This window comes from Vanacampus margaritifer, chromosome 2 (genome assembly GCF_051991255.1).
Source record: "Vanacampus margaritifer isolate UIUO_Vmar chromosome 2, RoL_Vmar_1.0, whole genome shotgun sequence".
Classification (NCBI taxonomy): domain Eukaryota; kingdom Metazoa; phylum Chordata; class Actinopteri; order Syngnathiformes; family Syngnathidae; genus Vanacampus; species Vanacampus margaritifer.
In genome coordinates, this window is record NC_135433.1 from 23,234,120 (window position 1) to 23,255,227 (window position 21,108).

The window sequence follows — 21,108 nt, forward strand, 5'->3', positions numbered from 1 at the left end:
TTTTTATACTCAGTTGCCACCTCAAGAAAATTTTTGATTTCCAAGTACCAACATCATGACCAATATTGATAGATAGGCGTAAGGGTCATCAGCATTTAAACTGAGGTTTTATTCTTAAAAAGTATATTAAATATTATTGTTCCAAAATAAAAGTTTAAAAAGTGTACCTAAAGATTAAATGCAAAAGTATTTTACCAAAAGTTTAATACAACTGAATTGTCCTTAGGCCACTAACTCTAACCCTAATTACTAGTGATACATGTAACGCACTGCTGTTTTACGTTATGAAACATCTGCTTTACGTTAGTGCAGGAGTGGAGAATAGGGATTCATGCCAAAGTCTCTTGGGGGTCCTGATGTACATCACGTCTCCTTTCTAAGCCATCAGTGAGTTTTACTCATTTGGAAATCACGAATGTGTGAGGCTCACAAACAGCAGTTATCACCCTCAGCTGTGATAAACCACCGCAGCCGAACCGCAGCACCATTGCAGAGCTTACGCCGACTTATTTATCTTGCTTTTGCGGCTGTGTGTGTGTGTGTGTGTTGCTTGGAACTGGCGACCACGTGTTTTGTTTTTGTAGAAATCCATGCTCCTGTCTCCATGTTTGAGTCCAAATATAAGTAAACACCTCAGTGGGATGTAGTGCAGTTGTGCAGTGCAGTAAACATTTACAGCGTTATCTCTGTTGAAGATATAAAAACTTTTTTTTCTTCTACATGGTGACAAAAAAAACATAACATTCCAAATCTTCCCGTGATAGTGTGATTCATCTGACAATAGTAACATCATGAAATTAACAGTTTTTATTTCCCATAAAAGTGTTTCACAACTTAGTCGTTATATATGACTGTGACTATATATAGTGTTCCCTCACTTTTCGCGGGTGTTATGTTCCACGCCCACCCACGAAAATTAAAGATTTTTTTTCATTACAAACCAAGTTTTCTAAAAACTCTGGCCAAATTGAAGATTTGTGTATTTCTCCGGCTATGCGGTCACCTGTGTCCGTCAGTAAACAAAGTTTTATGTTGTCCTCTACACACGTCACTCAATCACATACCATCCATCCATCCATCCATTTTCTTGGCCGCTTTTCCTCACTAGGGTCGCGGGGGTGCTGGAGCCTATCCCAGCTGGCTTCGGGCAGTAGGCGGGGTACACCCTGAACTGGTTGCCAGCCAATCGCAGGGCACACAGAGACGAACAACCACACTCACATTCACACCTAGGGACAATTTGGAGTGTTCAATTAACCTGCCATGCATGTTTTTGGAATGTGGGAGGAAACCGGAGTACCCGGTGAAAACCCACGCAAGCACGGGGAGAACATGCAAACTCCACCCAGGAAGGCCGAAGCCCGGACTCGATCTCACGTCCTCTGCACTGGGAGGCGGACGTGCTAACCAGTCAGCCACCGTGCTGCCCCAATCACATACCTCAAGTTGTAAAAAAAAGAAAAGAAAAAAAAGGGTGGCATGGATTGAATTCGCTTCCCCACCGGGGAGAGAATGTGTTTGTATGTGTGTGCAGTAAGTGAGTGGGGAAAAAAAAGTTGTTAAAAAAAAAGAAGTGAAGCTTTTTAAGATTTTGTATGTATCCTCTTTGTTTTCCTCTATGCTCCGTTTATGATGTACTCATTGACTGTTTACAAGTAATTTTTTTAATTAATAAAAAAAAACGTCTTATATACAGGCATATATACAGATCAGCGGCAGACAGTCCGTGCTTGTGTGGCGTATGGTGAAGTGACGTCAAGAGATGAGCAGTATTTGCCTAACTACTGCCACCTAGAGGCTTGGCATGCATCTCATTGTAGGCCCAATGGGGTAGATGCCACAGACTTCCGACTTCCAGGTTTTGCACATCAGCGCCGTTTTTTGGCCACTGCTGGCCGCGTTCCAACACTCGCACCCCCACCCCTGCGCCCCCCAACCGCACGCTCCCGCTCATCGGCGGGAGGGCGTCTCGACTATCTGAAATGCTTCGGACACTGAGACAAACACTACAGACTCGCAGCCTCGCACCCGTCGACGGGAACGCGCAACCGAGGGGCACAAAGGCGGAAAGCGCAAGTACTGGGACGCCGCCCACACGCCGCAAACCGGAAACGGAAACAAAGTTGATGGATGAAAACCCGGAAGTAGGAAGTCCCGCCTCATCCGTGTCATATAGTCGTTTGTGGAAGTGGCGTCGCCAGACGCAGGCGTACTCTGATTGGATAGGATATGGGGAACTGTTGCCACCTTAAGGTCTGGAATTGTTATGAACGTACTTAAAAATGCATTAATGCGGTTAGCTGTGGATGTTTTCTTTTAGGGAAATATCCGTTTTTAAAAATACCCTGCTACGTGTGTACATGGCCTAACTAATACACTCTGTCACCTTAATAAGCTCTTCTTGCTGAGTTGCGTAAACATGCAGCCTTGTTGAAGGTAATTGCCTTCAATGGGGTACTCACTATTGAAAATGGGAGGATAAAAATCCACGAGAGTGAATCCACAATAAGTGAACCGCAACGTAGCGAGGGCCCACTGTATTATCTGTCTAAATATCCCATTGAGGGAGGCGTACATTTTATCATATGTCAGTGACACACCCGGCTGCAACAATTGTGCTCAAATGTTCTTTGCTTAAAGGGTTATAACGACCACAACATCAAAACTAGTTTTGTTAACCTTCCTATGGTATTTTGCATTGTGTGTTAGCTTTAAGCCAGAGAATGATCGTAAATCAAAGCCGTTTGATTAAATACACAATGTGTAATTCTCTTGGTTTTATGTTTAAACTTCAACTGGGGGATGGCTATCAATAGCTTCAAAGAAAGCCTCTTTTGTTGCTTTTTTTGGCAGCTGTTTTGGTTTGCAATTGAGTTCAGCTGATGGTGAACTCTTTAGTGCGAATATAGTTTCTGTGAACTCGGAACAATTACCGTCACTATCTGTTCTTTTCCAGATGGGAAAAGTGACGCATCTCTTTGAGGGAGGTGTGGATTTGATCTCATGTTAGTGACACACCCGTCGTCTATTGGAGAAAATAGAGTCTTTCCATTCCTTTCGATACTGCCACAAGTTATTATCCTCAGTTGTTTTTAGCCCTTTCAAGCATTTAATGCAGAGCTCAACAAGAATCCAACACTATTTGCCAACAACTACTGGACGGATTTCCAATAGCTGAGCAGCTAGGCCAGCCAAAGGCGTTTGCTCCGAAGCGTGCGCCGCATTTTTAGCGTGTGTTACAGCGTGACTTGTGTGTGCCGTCATCATGCTGGGCTGCGAGCTCCACGCCGGGAGTTTAGCATCCAAGTTCACCCTGTAACCTGCCACAGGGGAGCCAGTAAAGTGCTGGCGTGGTGTCGACCCAGTTAACCAGTTACTGTGAGTGTTTGAAAGCAGTTGGAGCTTTGGTGTCATTGTACTTACTACTGAATAGAGAAAGTGAGTACACTAAGTGTATAAACAGAGGACTAACAGTTTCATTAACTCTTTTACTGCCAAAGACGTTAAATGACGTTCTGCAAAAACCTACGGAGGAGCGCCAAAGACGTTAAAAGACGTCCTCCCATTTTTTTTTTTTTTTTTTTGAAACGGGTGCTGGGAAGGCTTGCGGAGCCCTCCTGAAAGTTTTAAGCAGGTTTTTTGAGCCTAATGACTATTTTTGGCCCCTAGAGGGCAGCGATGACTCTCTTTTGACAAGATCGGGTGGGCGTCAGTAGAGGCGGAGCTAGAGCGTTGAGCAGGAGATCAGAATGGAAAACAAAGGAAAAATGGCGGCCGGTCGCGAGGAGCTAACGCCAGAGCCGTTTTTTTCAAAGACCAAAAGCATCGCTGAAAAAGCACATTGTTGACGACGATGATCATCATCGATGATGAAGATGAGGGTGGTGACTCTGTGGTTGAGAAGCATTGACGCGGCAGTAGAATACGTTAGATGGAGCTAGATGGAGGAGGGAACGGGCAATGGCGAGCGTTTGCAAGCAGCTCTACACTTACAAGACGAAAGGCATCGACCAACGCTAAAATAGTACATTGATGACGACGGTGATCATCCTCGATGATGATGAAGGTGAATCCGAGCTTGACGGCGAAATTGGAACCGCTGACGCGGCGGCTATGACGGTGTCGTAACGCGGAGCGCAACCGAGCACGCACAGGCGGACGTTCGATCGGACGACGGAGAGTGCCCCGAGTCCAATGCATATTCATCGGAGGAAGTGTGTACAGTCTGCTACTTGCTTTTTATTCCCCGGAAAAAAAGGCCGTCAAGAAAGTGTAACGTTTGCACGCAAAACGGACCAATGTGAAAGTGAAAGTAAACTGTTGTGCGAGTCCTGGCGTCTCCTTGCACGCAGGAGAGCGTTACAAAAGGAAAAACTGTATTTGAAAACTCCACATAATTGTAAGTAGTACCACAGTTGCACACATTTGTAAATAGTTTGCGAAATTGTTTTGTCAAATTGTTACACTGTTGAATGGAAATAAACGTATTTTGCAATCAAAAAACACTTTTTCATTGTTGGTGAAAGCGTTTTACAGAAGTAAAGCACTATTTAGGTGTTTGTGGCATCATTCATGGACAAAAAGAAGTGTACAATTCACTAGAGTGCATGAAATAACATCGTTTCACAAAAAGCTCTTTTTCTCCGTTTTTTGTTTCAAAAGAGAGAATTTCGGTGAAAGTAACCATTTTCTATTGTTGATTACTGAAGAACGGAATAAGGTAGAAACAAACTTTTTTTTTCTGATGAAAGCTGAGAGTCCAATCTTTCATTTGGTAGTATGTGTGTTTCCATAGTCCAAACACAACATTTTCTGTGGACCTTGAAAGATCACTCAAATTGCTTAAATCGGCTGGCACTGGCGACAACCCGTTTTTGAAAACGTCTGGCAGTCAAAGAGTTAAGAGAGGTGCATATACCAGTACTTGAAGTGGATAAAGGGTTCTAAACAGGCAATGAACAGATGCAGTGGTCGTGTACAGTCTTGACATTGGGTTGAATTGGCTTTAACTGAGAGTGGGGGTGGTGGTATGCATGGTGAGCACAGATAGTGTAGGGTCTAGTTAATGAGTAAGAATAACCTAGCAGTTAACCTACTTTTTCTATTTCTACTACTACTACTACTGTTTCCTTTTCTTTGGGTCACTCCAAATGCCCTGTGGCGCCATGCTGCCTCTCACGGGTCAGTCTTGATACTAGGCACACTTGGTATGTGTGTACCCCATCTTAGAGAAGCCTGGGAATAAACATTGTTGATTATTTCCTGACAGAGGCCCAGTTAAACCCCTGCTCTTCATTCCTTTTGGGCTAAGAGCGTAGCATTTTGTTGGCTTATCTGCATACGCATTTGGTGTTTGTGCTCATGTGTGTTCTAACGCGTCTTCCCGTCACGCCTAAATGTGCTCGGACGGCAGCATGTGTGGGCTTTTGTGAGACGGAGGCCGGATCCTGCCGTCTCAGCAGCCCGGTAGCGAGGGAAAAGCCTTCTGTGGGAACGACAAGCACACAGAGAAACCTGCGAACGGGTTGATGATGGGGAAGTGGTAGAAAACGGAGAGACGGGAATCGTAAATATGCTCTTAAAGCACAAGTTGTTCCACGAGCTGAGTCTTTGTCACGTGTACATTTTGCCAACATCAAATAGTAGGACGCCACACTTTATTCCACTTGAGAGAATGTTTACCACCATTTGTTGCTGTTTTGGTTAGCAACAGACTTTTTTATGAAACAGACGTCAAAGTGTGCTACTCAACAGTCATCTTCACCTCGACTATTTCGTATAATTCCTCTGAGCTGGTCTAGCCATTAGCGTTGATTCCGGATCATGCCAATCCTGGGTTTAGCCAGATATCATCAACGAGTGTGCGAGTGTGTTTCCATTAGTAACTGTATGAGCCCGCCAGGTCTTGCCGGCCTGACCCTCATGCATGCAGCGTGTTTGAGTTCGAGCGGTTATCTGCCTTCTCTTCAGCTGAAAGGATGGACTTGAGCTTATCACTGCGCTCTGATACCAGTGATAGAAGACAAGAGGGTGCAGAGAGGCCTGAACTGAAGGAGTCAGCAGGAGAGGCGAGGGGTGTGAGTGCGTGTGTGTCCAGACAGTTGCCTTTTATGATCACCAATAACTACGAGTCTGGCTTTGTTAGTTTCTTCAGGCTTTATTTTCTGTTTTCGATTGATGTGAAATGATCCTAAAAGTCTTTGTGGACCTATGCTCCAAACATGCCAGAGAGAATTCCATCCGGGTGAGGTAAAGAAAGCCTTACAGGGCCCTCATTGGTCAAGCAGATTTGTCGCTGTTGCTGTTATTGAAGCTTTTTGGCTAGAAATAACAAAACATGCAAGTGAATGTTAACTTGGTTAATTTATTTTCCAAGTCAAAATTTTGGTTATAAGCCAACTTCAGATATGCCACCACTTAAGGGAAATGAGAAAACAAATGGAGCAATCAAGTTATTGTAATAATGCCCTCAAGTGTGGGCAAGGAGAGCCACAATAGCTGATGCCATTTACTGAATGGGGCAAACAGTCAAATACAAACTGAAGAACACTCACAAGGAGAAACGGTCAGCCAAAAACTGCATTCTGACACTAGCACAAAGTGGCTCTGATGTCACTCACTAAGCCACGCCTCTTAAAGGCAATACTTGATGAGTTTGAATGAGGAAAAACATGATAGCAATAGGAACAAGATGCTCAGTCATACCCTTTACTTCTCCCATTATCGTCTCCTTTTTGACCTTCAACTGCGTTTCAAGACACACATCCATCTTGGCAAGTTAACAGTATCAGACTGGTGGCTGTGACTTATCAGTTTGTGTGCATGAGCGTCTGTCTGTGTATGCGTGTTTGTGTTTGCGTTGAATATCAACCACACAGCAGGTCACTCTTAAACCAAACATTGGCATACTGTGCATTCTAAGTGAAGTTAAGGTTATTCTGGTCTTATAATGTCCCTGCCACATTATGGACGGCACGCTCACACAGTACATCATGTGCCTGATGAAAAAGACACAAACGCCTTTCTTTGTCAGGCAGACGTCATGCCATTGTGGCCCCAGAAGTCCTTTGACTTGAGTTGCACATTGCATATTTGTCAGGGCATTCACAATATTCAATAGTGCAGATGCAGGGAAGCCTTTATTTTTAACACAGTACAGTAGAATTAAATGACTACAGTAATTTCCGGACCATGACCTGCTACTTTTTTTCACTTGCATTCGACACTGCAGCTAATACAAAGGTGCGGCTTATCCATCAGATCACAAGGGGGCGCACTAAAAAAGAAGCGTCAGGCAGAGCAAAACAAACCAATTGTGCCCAAATATAGTAGGAGAGACAGAACAAGAGTGAGACAATTTGCACCCTCATTATGGAAAAGAAAGTAGCAGAAACCCGGTGCGGTAACATTAAAACATGGTGTGGCTTATATATGTAACAAACTCGAGTATCCCTGAAATTTAGCTAGCGCGGCTTATAGTCAGGTGCGCCTTGTAGTCCAGAAATTACTGTACTTGGGCATTACAATTCATATCAAGAAACTGTAGTTTCAAACAACAAACTCACTTTTGGTTTGAAATGTAGGCATAAAGTCTACACACAGCTATTCAAATGTCTAGATTTTATGATATAGAAAAACAAATGAGACCAAGATATCTAACTTTAAAACCTTTCCCACCATGAATGTGACCTTATAGCCTGTACAATTCAATTGAATATGAGAATATTTTAGAGAGGGAAAACAAGTGAGTTTATAGAGTGTGCACACACTCTTATAATTGGGGACGTGGTTGTGTTTCCGAATGAAACCATGACATTCAAACTCATGTTAAATAATATTCAGCACACACTAGCCACCAATTGAAGTGCTTCTTATTAATCCCAAAATAAAGTTCAGATGTTCTAGTCCTGATATTTTTGTAGCCACATTTTATAGCATAAGTCATCCAGAGCTTCCACAGCATCAAATAGATTTCATTGTTCAAAGTACTTTACTTTATTTGCTGCTGTTTTGGTTAGCAACAGAGATCAAAAGGGCTCAGCTGTTGGTGCGTTAATATCTCTTTATGAAGTTACTGTTTTTTGTTTTTTCTGGAGAAGGGAAGTGCTTGTTTGCCTTCAGTGTGCGTAATCCACTTTGAAAGTGTGCTTGATTCGCTCCCATTTCCTATTGTGTGCAACATAATGTTTACATATAAACAAGCAAGTATGACAGAAGTTGTCTTGCCTCTGATCAAGATATAAGACAGACAGTGGAAAAATAAGAACTTATTGCACGTTTGCTCAACCGCGGCCAGTAACGAAGCGCCTTGAGCTCGAGTCATTCCGCCGTCCCGCTCTCCTCTCATCAAGGCCTTTTCAACTCAAAGCCGCGGTTGCCGCTAACAACCACTTTCTCTTTCTGTCCTCTAACTCTCCCACGTAGCGGCGAAGAGTTCAAAGCATGAAGTCACACACACACACACACACACACACACACATGTCGTGATTTACGACACAATAGTAATCTCATTTATATGTCGCTCTGTCTTTACTTTTTTGTGCTTTGTTTTTTGTCTCTCTTCCAGTAAATCTGCCGGGTCTTGAGAGGGTTTTCATTGCTTCTCACCGTAGATATCCCCGTTTGGGTCATTAAAACGAGTGATTTAGTGAGGCCGTCCGTGCTGGATGAAAAAAAAATGGGAAAAGGTGACGCCAAGTAGGGCAGAGAGAAGGTATATTTCTCTGGCATGTCGAGATGGTGGAGCTGATTGTGACTTATGACGCTTGATTTTAATAACTGGACCTGGTGTCATCCCAGCTACGGCTTTGAGAACTTAATTTTTGCATGTCAGGGACTTTTGAAAGATCCTTATCCAGCACGAGTGGAAGTTTATTGCTAGGAGACAGCGATAAGGCAGTGTGGCAAGTATGGACAAAAAAGTTGCATGTGGAATTGAGTCTGTGACTTGTTGCTCTGTGCGGAGACCCTCAGCTTTTGCAGACAGATTGACGGATAAAACCTTCGTGTGTGCCGCTACTCTGATAAGTGCGAGTCAAAACAATCAGTCAAAGTGTAAATGTGAATCGGCAAAGGGCGCCTTGGAAATGCCACATCATCTTTTTTAGGGCCAAAGCAGCAGGAAGTGCAAAGGCCCTCTTGAAATGACTGTTAGGAGGGGAACAGCCCCCAGACACCAGTTTCCTTGTTGTTGTTTGGGCAATTGCTGGGATAAATGACTTTAATTTGTGTGCATTGTGTTTAATATTGGTGGGGGCGTTCCCATTAACAGTTCCTCTAAAGTTGTATTTGTTTTCAGGTACTGCATATTTGGCCTCATGCTCAGCATACTGTATTTGTACATAGTGTGTAAACTTATTCTCATGAGAACAATGACAGTAAAGTAGTTACATGCTCATAAATTACCCGCTTTTACAGCATGTGTAACACCATCATGGATGGCCTTTCAGTTTCACACAGGCCTAGTGCTTATTTGAACCATTGCCCACTATAGGACGTAAAACAAATACACCCTTCCATGTCATCAAATACTATTTAGGACACAGGATTAGTTTTGCTAAGGCAAGACAATGCACACACATATGCTGTTGTATTTTGTATAAATTGTTACAAAAAATTGGTTTCTATGAGGTTAGACAAAGCTATGTTCTCATCGGAACGAATGACACGTGAATGAACGTGCACGAACCAGTGGTGATTCGAATAGGTATTCGACTGGATGTGGATTAGCGACTACTGAATCCAAATTTTTGCACTCAAAAAATTTAATCTTGTGATACTGTTATGTGTTCTGTCACTTTAATGGTCAGCTCAATGTGTATGATGTGGGGAGTGCGCATGCGTCATGTGGGGGCAAGCAGTTTACATTAAGCTGTTAATACGGAAGTGGGTTCCTTCACAAATTGACTGTATACGTGTGTATGTGAATAGTTAGCCGGCTAACGAGCTAGTCAGCAGTGCAGTGGAAATGAAGCCCATAACGGCAGTGCATCAAACCTCGGTCGTTAGCCTCGCTCTCACATTGTCACACATGACAAAAAATGTTTGCTCCAGAGAGAACATCTCTTCAGCAAGCTAGCTTAGCTTTAGGATGCTGCTGATCTCAGCCTGCCGGTGTGGAGCATTTCTTTTGTACAACACAAATAAATAAGCACAATAAATGACTTGGATTCTAAGTTTGGCCACAATGCAGGATTCTGGTTAAAGTATGCCATTTTAAACTAAAAAGTAAAACTTTTTGACATGAATTACAACAGTGGAAGGTATCAACCAGCATTCTGTACATCTGCTGCTATACTTTCCAGTTCAACAGATTAAATAAGAGAATGTGAAGCGCTTTGATCGGCAAACGTATGATGTAGACATAGTGCTATTTAAGTGCACTCCATTTACCATTTTAATCAAATTACATTTTGAATCTGGGTTTTTATGTTTGGAATTGGGGGCGGGGTTCGGGAAAGGACAAGATGCTAATCCATCGGTGGGCACACTCGGTCCTCGAGGGCCGGCGTCCTGCAGGTTTTGGATGTTTCCCTTCTGCAACAAAGCTGATATATGATCAGCTCATCAGCAAGCTCTGCATAAGCTTGGTAACGATCCTGTTGATTAGAATCAGCTGCGTTGCTGCAGGGAGACCTCTAAAACCTGCAGGACGCCGGCCCTCGAGGACCGAGTTTGCCCACCACTGTGCTAATCAATTCGAATGCCACTCACTGACTGACACAACTGGCGAGTGGGGATTTTTGGTGCAAGTCCGAGCTCAAGAAGACACTGAAAATATGTCTTTGTGCGGTTTTGTGACAAGTAGTCTCGATGAGCATTAACTCATTCACTGCCATAAATTCATTTTAACTATTTCTATTAGTTTAACATTTTTTTCCAAACGCCCCTAATTTTTAATAATCTTTTCTTTTTTTTTTTTATCTTTTCTTTAAAAAAAAAACTAGTGAAGTCATGCGATAAATTACAATTAAAAAAATTTTAATCACCTGACACCGAAAATTTTTTAGTATATTTTCTTCTTTAAAAAAAAAAGGGAAAAAAAGGTAAGGTTATTAAAAACTTTTCCAAACTCTGCTGACTATTTTCCAAAAATGACTGGCAACAAATATAGCCACTTTTTGTGATGTTATCAGAAACTTTTTGTAGACTCTGAGACGCCCTCCAGGTAAGGAGAGGTTTACCCTTCTGCGTCCAGACGGAAAATGAATGGCACTGGAACTAATTATTTCGAACCCTATGCAACAGGCCGCTATCAGCGTCATTTTGGGTGCAACAACTCTGCTTATAAACGTTATATTGTGCATTATATGCCGCATATAAGTACAACTGGACTATAAATTCTCATGAGAACACTCAACTGTATAATTGTGTGTGTGCGTGCATGCATATGTGTGTTTGTGTGTGTGTGTGGTAAGAGGATGGGCCTTAGCCATAATTTGAAGGAAAGATTTGTGGCATGTGTGGTGACTTCTGTTATCTAAGAGCGTCTGTTGAGCGCATCAAGATCGGCCAAGTCGCTTCAACCCGCCTGTCATTGGTGAGTTGTGTGTGTGCAGTTTTCCACACAAATAAAACACTACAGTCCACGCCGGATGACATCATCTCCCCTCACTATATTGGCTGTAACAAATCATTGGACACGGAGCGTATGTTTACGTCTTGAAGTCGGGGGCTGTGGAATGCGGAGCGACTGCTGCACTGTACACACACGCACGCCATGGCTGATGTAGGGTTTGGAATCTCGATTCACTGCTTGAGTGTGCAGTGGAGTTGTTGTTATTGTGAAAATGTTTAGGAGAATCAGGAACTTCACCCGTTTTTTTTACAATGGGTGACAGAGCTCAGCCTACATAGAATATTATAAAGCTGTACATAAAAGAAGCTCTACTCTTGACTGCAAGTCCATCAACGGCTTGTTGATGGCGGGAAAGCACTCGCTCACGCTCCCCTCAAGCGTGATTAGTGTGTGAGATACTACTGTGACTCTTCTCCGGCGGTAGCTGCCGACTAGTTCTCAGGACCCCCCAGTCGACAGGTTGTTTAACGGTAATCAGGCCTGGTTCCTTGATGATGAACCCTGGGGTTAACGTGGAACGCGTCTTTTCCGGGGCTCTACTGCTGTCCATTAGCATCTCCCAGTATGCGTGTGTCCTGCTGTTTAGCTTGCCAGCCTACGGAGAAAAGCTGGTGTCAAAGGTCCTGCTGCTTTACAACTATGCTAGTCTAGGCCAGTTCACGGAATATTTATGGTGTTTTTTTTTTTTTTACACGCTGGACATAATGTCTTGAGGCACTTTTTTGTCAAAATACATCCGAGAATCAAGAATTATAGCATTTTTTTTGGTCTGAAATCAACCCGTCTTTATGCATGTGAGTTATCTAGCCCTCGTCCCGTCTAGTTTCAAACCACCCAAGCCATTAAAATGTCAGTTTTTCATCAAATGTCCACTTTAAATAACATTCGTTCTGCACGTCACAGAATTTCTGACTTTGTTGTTGTCACATAGATGTAAAAATAAGATACGAACTTTGAATATTAGGTCATGAAAACAATATAATACTCAAGCCTTTGGCAGCCTGTCTAAGCGGCACGACAGCCCACAGCTGGCCTCTCCTGGCCGACAATCCTCGCTTTTCTTCCCCTCCGTCAAGCCTAATTCCCTTCTAATGAAATGGCTTCTGAAGGTAATAGCCAGCCAAGCCCGGTGCTCTTATTAAACACTGCAAGCTGCACACATGCATGCAAGGTAAGTTGTGCTTAAGGAATCAAATTAACACCTGCTGAGCATCCTGGAACTTCAAGCTTAAGAATGTAAAGCCAATGTACCACTCTTCTATTCACCCTTTCTCGTCTCAAAGCTAAAGATGCTAAGGATCCTTTTGTGAGGTTCACACCTTCTTGTACAGTAGTTGAAATTAACACCAAGTTATAGTTATGATAGTTATGGCAGTAGGTGGGTAGGTAAGGTAGCTGGTAGGAAGGTGGCCTGATAGGTGTGAAGGTAAGTAACTAGGTGGGAAGTTTAAGTAGATAGGAAACATGGGTATGCGGTCACGTTCAAAAGTAGTTTGCTTGGGAGTTATGTTGGTAGGTTTTTAGTAGCTAGGTACAAAGATAAGTTAGTTTTCTTTTCTTTTTTTTGCAAAACACTGTTCTAGGATATCAGCGTCTTTTAGCCCAATAGGTTGGTAGCTAAGGTATGTGGGTGTTTAGATAGTTAAGCACATGGGTATGAGATTAGCTTGCTTGTTAAGTTGGTTGCTAGTTAACTCTTTGACTGCCAGACGTTTTCAGAAAAGGGATGCCGTGGGTGCCAGCCGATTTTAAGCATTTTGACTGATCTTTCAAGGTCCACAGAAAATGATGTGTTTGGACTATGGAAACACACATGCTACCAAATGAAAGATTGGACTCTCATCTTTCATCAGAAAAAAAAGTTTGTTTCTACCTTATTCCGTTTTTCAGTAATCAACAATAGAAAATGGTTAGTTTCACCTCTGTTTTGAAAAAACGTATTTTAACGTCTTTGGCACTCCTCCATAGGATTTTACTAAACGTTATTTAACGTTTTTGGCAGTCAAAGAGTTAGGTATGAAGGTAGCATAGTAGGTTGTCATGCTTTCAAAGCTATGGCAGTTTTTGTTTGTATGTTTTACAGCAGTAACATATTTGTACACTTTTGTGGCAGTGAAAAACCTCAAAGCGTAACACAAAACGTAGGCTGGCAGATTTGATTAGTTCCTTTGGAAGAAGTCTCAAATCAATTATCTCAATCATGCGCCACCATCAGCATTTCTGACCAGTAGGCTATACCTCCTGTCGAGTTGACTTTCTTACAGAGTGCTTAACACCCACGCTGGTTTCCTGAAGAGGATTCTCTCGCTCCATTCCTCTCATGAATTCCATTTAATCACTAGTGGATTATTCCGCACCACTCATACCTTTGTCTGGAACACTGCGAGCACCCACAGATGTGCAGAAAAGGTGTATTTAAAACCATTAGCTGTGTCCAATACCATCAAACGAGTGTAATAACATTGAATCAGGCGAGACTGTGTCTCAGTGAATGATATCACAACTAAAAAAACTCAAAGAACTGGAACCTCCACCAAGGCCAACCTCATAAAAGCGCTCCAAGCCGGTGACCTGAAACACTGTTGGATTTATCAACTTTGTTGGCTGGAACTTGCCTTATCCTTTCAACCTTCTTTGTTTTTTGTTCCCCGAGGGCCACGAGAAGCATATTTTCCACAGTCTGAACACAAAGCGACAAGAAGAAAATCAGTTTCTTCCCGAAACTTTTTGTCATACAAGGCTTGTGGCTGCAATTATCGATGCTTATGATGTGCTTATGGAGATAAAGCCCTATGAAATCTGTCCAAAAACCACAGCTCTGCTCCCCACGTGGTCTCTCTCTCACACACACACACACACACACACACACACACACACACACACACACACACACACACATTGAAGGCATCTCCAGAAAGCTGTAAAAGCCGTCACTTTCTTGGGGAACAGCGGCGTTCAACTAAACTAAATGTTTTGCAACCGCAACGGACAAAGTCATAAATGGCAGAAAACATCAATATAAAAAGAGCCATGTGGCTTATTTCTTGATGGTTGCAACAACCATCTGACAAACCAATTATAATTCATTATCTTCATTTCTTATATGACTCACATGATGTATCAAAGCTTAATAGGCTAATGTCGATAATTATATTGACCTTGAATTTGGCCGTGCAGGTGCATTTTTCGTCTCTGGTTAATCGTAATAACGTGTAATTGGAACGCTCCCTTGAGACATCTGGCAAAAAAAAAACTGGCTGGCATAAGGTCATCTGATACGTTGCCAAGGTGACAGAACTTTTTATTCTACTTTTTGATTCTTCTTGTTTCTGTGACAAAAACACAATACTGTACTGCATATTTCCAGTTATTGCCCTCAATAGATTCTCATCAATTGTCAGAGAAAGTTTCCATTGGGCAACAAAGGGGAACCTGCAACTTCCAAATACCCCTGGCCCTCAGAGATAGCGCTTCAACTCTCACACACTCCCACTGATTGGGATGACATGAGCAGGAGACAGATAAAGAGAAGGCCAAGTGGTGCACCAAGTCGGCCGTTCAGCTGAAAGATAACACAAGATTCATTCATTGAAAGAACACTAGAGCCATAGAAAGACACAAATACTACAAATAAAATACCATTTAAAGCAATGCAGCAGTGCCTTTTGGATGTTGTATGTTTAGGTTATTTTTTTTCCTGAAGAAGCTCTTCTTTTTGTTTTGTTTTGTTTTGACTCATTTTTGCTAGCTTGGGGATGTACTTTTGGTGGACGTATGACGTGACCGAGACGCGAACGTGTACATAAACACAATTGGATGCAGCTGCTTTTCGGACTAAAACATTTACTCTTATCAATCAATAAAAATGTTTTTTTTGTTTAGTCTAACTCTAGCAAATGGCTCCACCCGGCCTGTGGCAATCTTATCATAGAATGCTGCTTTAAGTAATAAAGCCATTTGTCAAAAAGCCCCCCAAAAAATATATAGATATCAGGGACAGCTTTCTATGACTACAAATCTTCCACAAAGGTCTTGTGTCAACCAACTGGATCAAAGCTTTGAGTGTTGAAGTCTTTGTTGCGGTCCTCCCACATTTTGGACAACAAAGGCTGCTCTTACTCCCCCCCAAGTATGTCGTCCTCCTCCTACCTGTCTTTTGATACTGATCTCGGTCATCTCAACCTATAACTCTCAGCAACTTCATTTCACCTTTTTATAAATGATATAACACAGGGCTTTTGGGGGCGTCTGATTCTTTCATGGGTCCCAGATGGGCTTTTATGTGTGCGTATGAACTGTGTGTGACCACACTGCGTTCTCATGTGGCGGCTAACTGCATCTTAATGTGGCTCCAGATGATTTTATTTAGCACAGTGTCTTAATAGACTCCAGTTATGAAGAGATGTCAGCTGGCTTTGTTGGTAGGATGCGCACATTTAATTACAGTGTTTCTGGAAATAGTGGCTGGGGTATTTAGGGAGAGGCCTTTATTTCCCTCTCCGCATCACATAAGATCATCTTTAATACTGTGCAGGGAACGTTTGGTCCCACACTTTAATGCCGCCCAAATGCACGTGAATGTGCCGATTGATCATTTCCATCAGTCTCTTCAAAATATCCACACACGCTTCTTTATTGTTACCCATTTTCCTCTCTTTGTGGCAGTCGGCTTCTTCCTTGACAATCGCACCATGTTTTTCTGGTTCAGTTTAAAAAGCTGATACAGTACACTCTTAAAACTGATGGGTCAAAACAAGTAAGCCAAATTGGGTGAAATAGCTAACCAAGCTGTGGAGCCAAAGGGACTGAGCCTATGCTGGGATATTTATACCCACCGCATTGGGTTGGGGATTTGAACCCGCACATTTTGATCCAACAAGGGATAAAACCTACCCCTACTTCTGAGTTAAAGCTACCAAAATAATAAATGGGCTTTCACTTGTATAGCACTTCGTTACCTCAGGTGCTTAAAGCGTTTCTTGCAAGTGGGGGTGCAGTATCTTGCTCAAGGACACTTTGACATGGTCACAAGGGATGGTGCGTGGAGTTCCCCGGGTCAGCAGTATCTTTTACAAAGTTGGCTGAAAATTTAAGTCGGAAATTCCCTGAAGTTGAAACTGTTTTAAATTGATCTCTTATCGGCCGTGAGATTTTTTAAAAGGCCAATGCCGATATTCTGCCAGGCCAATAATTAGTCTGTCCGTAGTTTGTGTATGTTTGTGCGTGTATGTGTTTAAACCTCAAAATCGTTGTTTTGTTAGGATTAGTGTGTGTTGTGGTGGATTTGCTAGTACTACTACACACAATTCTTTCATTCATGTTCATACTGAGTCCATGTGATTCCACAATCGGCTCACTTGTGCCGGCTCATAACTACCTTTCGTTAATGCCCCGCACATGAATCATTACACTGCATTACAACCTGCCTGCTGGCAAATGTACAGTAAATATGTGCATTTACATGGTTGTCTGTGTGTACGCGTGTGGGAAAATGGGCCTTTGGTGAAGCCAAGCATGAAAAACGCTAGTAAACAGAAGCCGCTATCAGTGATAACGCAGTGCCCTTAATATGTGGCTATTTAGCCTGTTGTGCATTTACTGTGAGAAAATGGCAGATAAGAGCAGAAAGAAAAAGGAAGGGCATTTAGTGGGGAATAATTGGTTTGGAGGCACGCTGGGAGCGGCGGGGGTAAGGTGGTGCGGGCGGAAGCGGGAGCGCTGTGGGAATGGAGGTGTTTACCGACTCCCTGCGGGATCGGCTCGGACATGGGAACACGGATTTGCCCTCACTGAGCATGGCTGCTCACAGGCGACAAAAAGTCACCCTGACGTCAATCACATCCAGTTCCCGAGGACCTTTTCTTTTCTTACACATCAATATTAATGTTGATGATGCATTTTAGTACAAAAGGGGTAGTACTGTGTGAAAGGTAGGGAGTAATAAGAGGATGAAGGCGATTTTTCAGCTGAAAGAATGTCACTAAGTCCTTGTTTCCTGTTTGCTGCCTCTACTACCACAACCAATAACTCCATTACATTCCCCACACTCACTTACTGTTGTAAAGGAGGCATTTTATGCAAATTTCTTGTGCTCGAAAACAGTTCCCAGGTGTCTTACTAAAGTGTCTGATTTTGCTCAGTCAAAATACACAAAGGCTTAAAGCACGCTTAATATCTATGTACCTGAATTCGATCTGTTTTGATTAAAGGCGTGATCCAGTGTTCCCAAATAAGCAAATTTTTGTATTCATGTGACTTATTTTAAGTGGCTAGCAATAAATGTAGTCACTTTTTTGTGGTGTTATTAGGGACCTCTGGAGACTTCCTCAATAGCAGATGTTCACCCTTCGGCATCTAGGCTGCAAATGAATGGTGCTTGCTCAAAGTCACCACAGATTTAAGTTCATTTTCAGACAGCACTTTGTTTTGTGGTTGTTTTCAATGTGGTTTTAAAAAAAAAATCGAATTGAGTTAGTGGTGATAGAACCATGAATGTGATTTTCAGAATTTAAAATGGTTGCCAGGTGTCTTAATAAAATGTTTCTGATTGAAACAATTCTGTTTTGGGGTGCTGTTCTCTTTCATGAAAATAATGAGTAGGCTTTGTTATTATGATGGCAGGGGGCGGGGTTAAATTATTGCGATGAAGCAAGGGCTACTTGGTTTTGGCAACCCGCTGACTTTTCTGATGCCTCTAGTGACTCATTTTCAAGAGAGAGAGAAAAACTGACGAGCAACAAATCGATCCACTTTTCGTGACATTTTTTTTTAACATCTTCTGGCTCCCTTCAACGAATGTCCAGGCTGTACATGAATGGCACTTACGCAAAGCCACCACTGGCTAATTGAACCATAAACCTCCAACTAAGCAATAGACCATAATAATTTCATTGTATTTCCTCAACCTGAGGGCAACACTTTCTTCATCAAGCAGCTGAAGGACTGTAAAAACTCACTCAACTGGTCCCTGAGTTTATAGAAACGCATGCTAAGTTTTTTCTCTTAGGTGTGTTGTGCCATCTAGTGGCGCATGTGTGCAATATTTCATAGATTTTTGTCATCAATGAGGTCTAGCTACAGTTTAGCTTTACAGTTGCTCATTCTAATTAGGTACAATGCAAAGTCTTCCTTAACAAGGATAATAATGCTTACTTTGTCCATTTTTCTTTTTAGGACGTTGATTCCTCTTCTTGATGATGATACTGGTCTGTTGGTGCTGGCTGGGATGGTAACTTTAGTATTCTCACTTGCATGTTTCTGATAATTATTTATCAAACCACTTTTTTTTTGTGCTGGTAGTTTTATTTGTACTTAGAGATGTTATTTCTGTGCAGGGTGACACTGTGGTAGACTGCTTCGAAGTGACCACCTCGGAGCCCTTCCTGTCTCAAGGTCAGTTTTACTCCTGTACTTCCTCTAACTGTGGCGGGTTAATTTACTCAACTGCAGAAAGTGCTACTCCAGGCTTTCTTATCAATATGTGTTAATACATAATAAATGCATTTGTAGTTTGCCTATATTGTGGGTAGGTTATTATAATTATATGTATAACTGTGTGATTAGCTGATGAATTGTTAACTGTACATTCATCTTACTTTAGTGAGCCACTGTCTGACTGACTTGTCAACCCGCGGCGTCGCCATGGTACCCAAGATAGCGTTGGACGTCATATCTTGCGAAGTGATGCGAGTGCTCCAGCTGACGGACAACTCCATCGTGCCCATCAGTTATCAAGTCCCTCGCAAGGTTTGACTTTTCATGCATGCTGACGGCCAGGCTTGGGGAGTAACGGAATACATGTACCGCCGTTATGTAATCAGATTACAATTTTTTTTAACTGTTTTCCATTACCGTTACAGGAAAAAACGTGTAATCAGATTACAGGTACATTTATTAAAAATGAGGATTACTTCAAGGGATTACAATTTCTACACGAGAGTGTGAAAGAGAGAGAGAGAGAGAGAGAGAGAGAGAGAGAGAGAGAGAAGTTTGAAAAAGCTTCACGGACGGGAGGAGGAACTGGCGACCGTTATTCACTGAAACTTACTCGGAGCGAAAGTTCGAGTTGAGAGTCCAGCGGCATGCTACACGCTGTAGCTTATTGCTAGCTAGCACGCTAGCCTATAACCATAATGTGAGTTACACCGTCCAAACAAATCTTCCTCCCACCAATTCACTATTTAAACATCATGCACAACATATACACGGCTAAACTTGTGACAGGGATAAAAGTTCATTTTGCAGTTGATGTCACGCATCATCATCTTCTTGGAATCTATCTATCTATCTATCTATCTATCTGTGTATCTATCTATCTATCTATCTATCTATCAAACTGTGAGGTGTGGTTGCTTTCAGTGACAGTTCGAAAACAGCATATGGCCTTCACTCAATTAATCAATCAATAGCCTACATGCTTTTTAATTACACAAGGATTTTTTCTATTTGTAGGCTGCCCGTGTCCCTGTCACCCGCAAATAGCAGGGGCACATTGTATAGAATATATATTGTGGTATATTTGTTTTTATTTTGTCTTCATGAGCATACTCAATATTGGAATAATACAAAAGTAATCCAGTTACATTACTTTAATCTTATGGTACTTGGATTATGTTACTAACTACATTTTTTAGCAGGTAACTTGTAACTGTAACTGGATTACTTTTTAAAAGTAACCCTCCCAACCCTGCTGACGGCACATGACACATGCTAGATAAATTGTCATTTATTCATCCCGGCGTATGTGTTTTCTTTCAGAATTCCGGCCATGACTTCCACGCTGACCTTTACCCCGACACAACGGGCGTCAATCCGGCCATGTCTGCAGGAGAGTGGTGGCAGGGGGGGGACAAGCAGGTAAGGGACATTTTGATGTATGTATGAATGGATGGTTGGCTGTATGGATGAATGTATGTGGATGCGCGATTTGTGCTCAGGTGGAGAAAGTCAGCCTCCATCCAGACAAGCAAGTTAAAGCTGCCAAGTCTCCATCAGCCAATCCGACGCCATCAAGAAAGGATTTTATCAGCGGTGAGAGCAAGGTGGGATTGGATTTATTTTATCAGAAGAAGCACCGACATATATTTACAATTTATTCCCAATAGTCTATTCTCTTTATTTTGTGCTGTTTGTCTTGTCCACACTGCTTCCGGTATATGTATGTCAATGTTATTTATTTATTTATTTTTGTCCAATCAGATTTCAGTCGTTCAGCGTTGCCATGTCAATCTAATCTGCCCAGGGCCTTCACAGTCAGTCATGCTTGCTGATGTTACCTGAGCTCTATTCACAATGGGGACTGTTCCTTTAACAAGTTAATTTCCTGATTCATCCCCACAGGGCTAGAGCAACTGGCCCTCAATGACATCAGTGTTTTAGTCAGAGCAACACTTGTTTACAGCCAACTTTGACTAGCAAAACACATCTGTAGAGATTTACACTTCATTTTAATAATGAGCATTTCCAGTGAATTAAGGTATGATTATGATGAGTATGATTGTATTTAATTTGTTTCTATTTTTGTCAGTTGC

At 42.2% G+C, this 21,108-nt stretch overlaps 1 protein-coding gene across 4 annotated transcripts in view; it reads left to right on the top strand.

The window, feature by feature from the left end:
• The window catches only part of LOC144042685 (mitochondrial import inner membrane translocase subunit TIM16-like), a 132,724-nt gene that overhangs the window by 94,871 nt on the left and 16,745 nt on the right, over positions 1-21,108 (top strand). For all 4 annotated transcript variants that reach the window (XR_013290946.1, XM_077555566.1, XM_077555570.1 and 1 more), the window contains 5 exons: positions 18,752-18,806; positions 18,913-18,970; positions 19,179-19,324; positions 20,336-20,434; positions 20,515-20,619. Coding sequence is in view for 3 of the 4 variants with exons in the window: in XM_077555566.1 (XP_077411692.1) it covers positions 18,752-18,806; positions 18,913-18,970; positions 19,179-19,324; positions 20,336-20,434; positions 20,515-20,619 (463 nt within the window). In the remaining variant the exon portion in view is untranslated. The remainder of the gene's footprint in view (positions 1-18,751; positions 18,807-18,912; positions 18,971-19,178; positions 19,325-20,335; positions 20,435-20,514; positions 20,620-21,108) is intronic.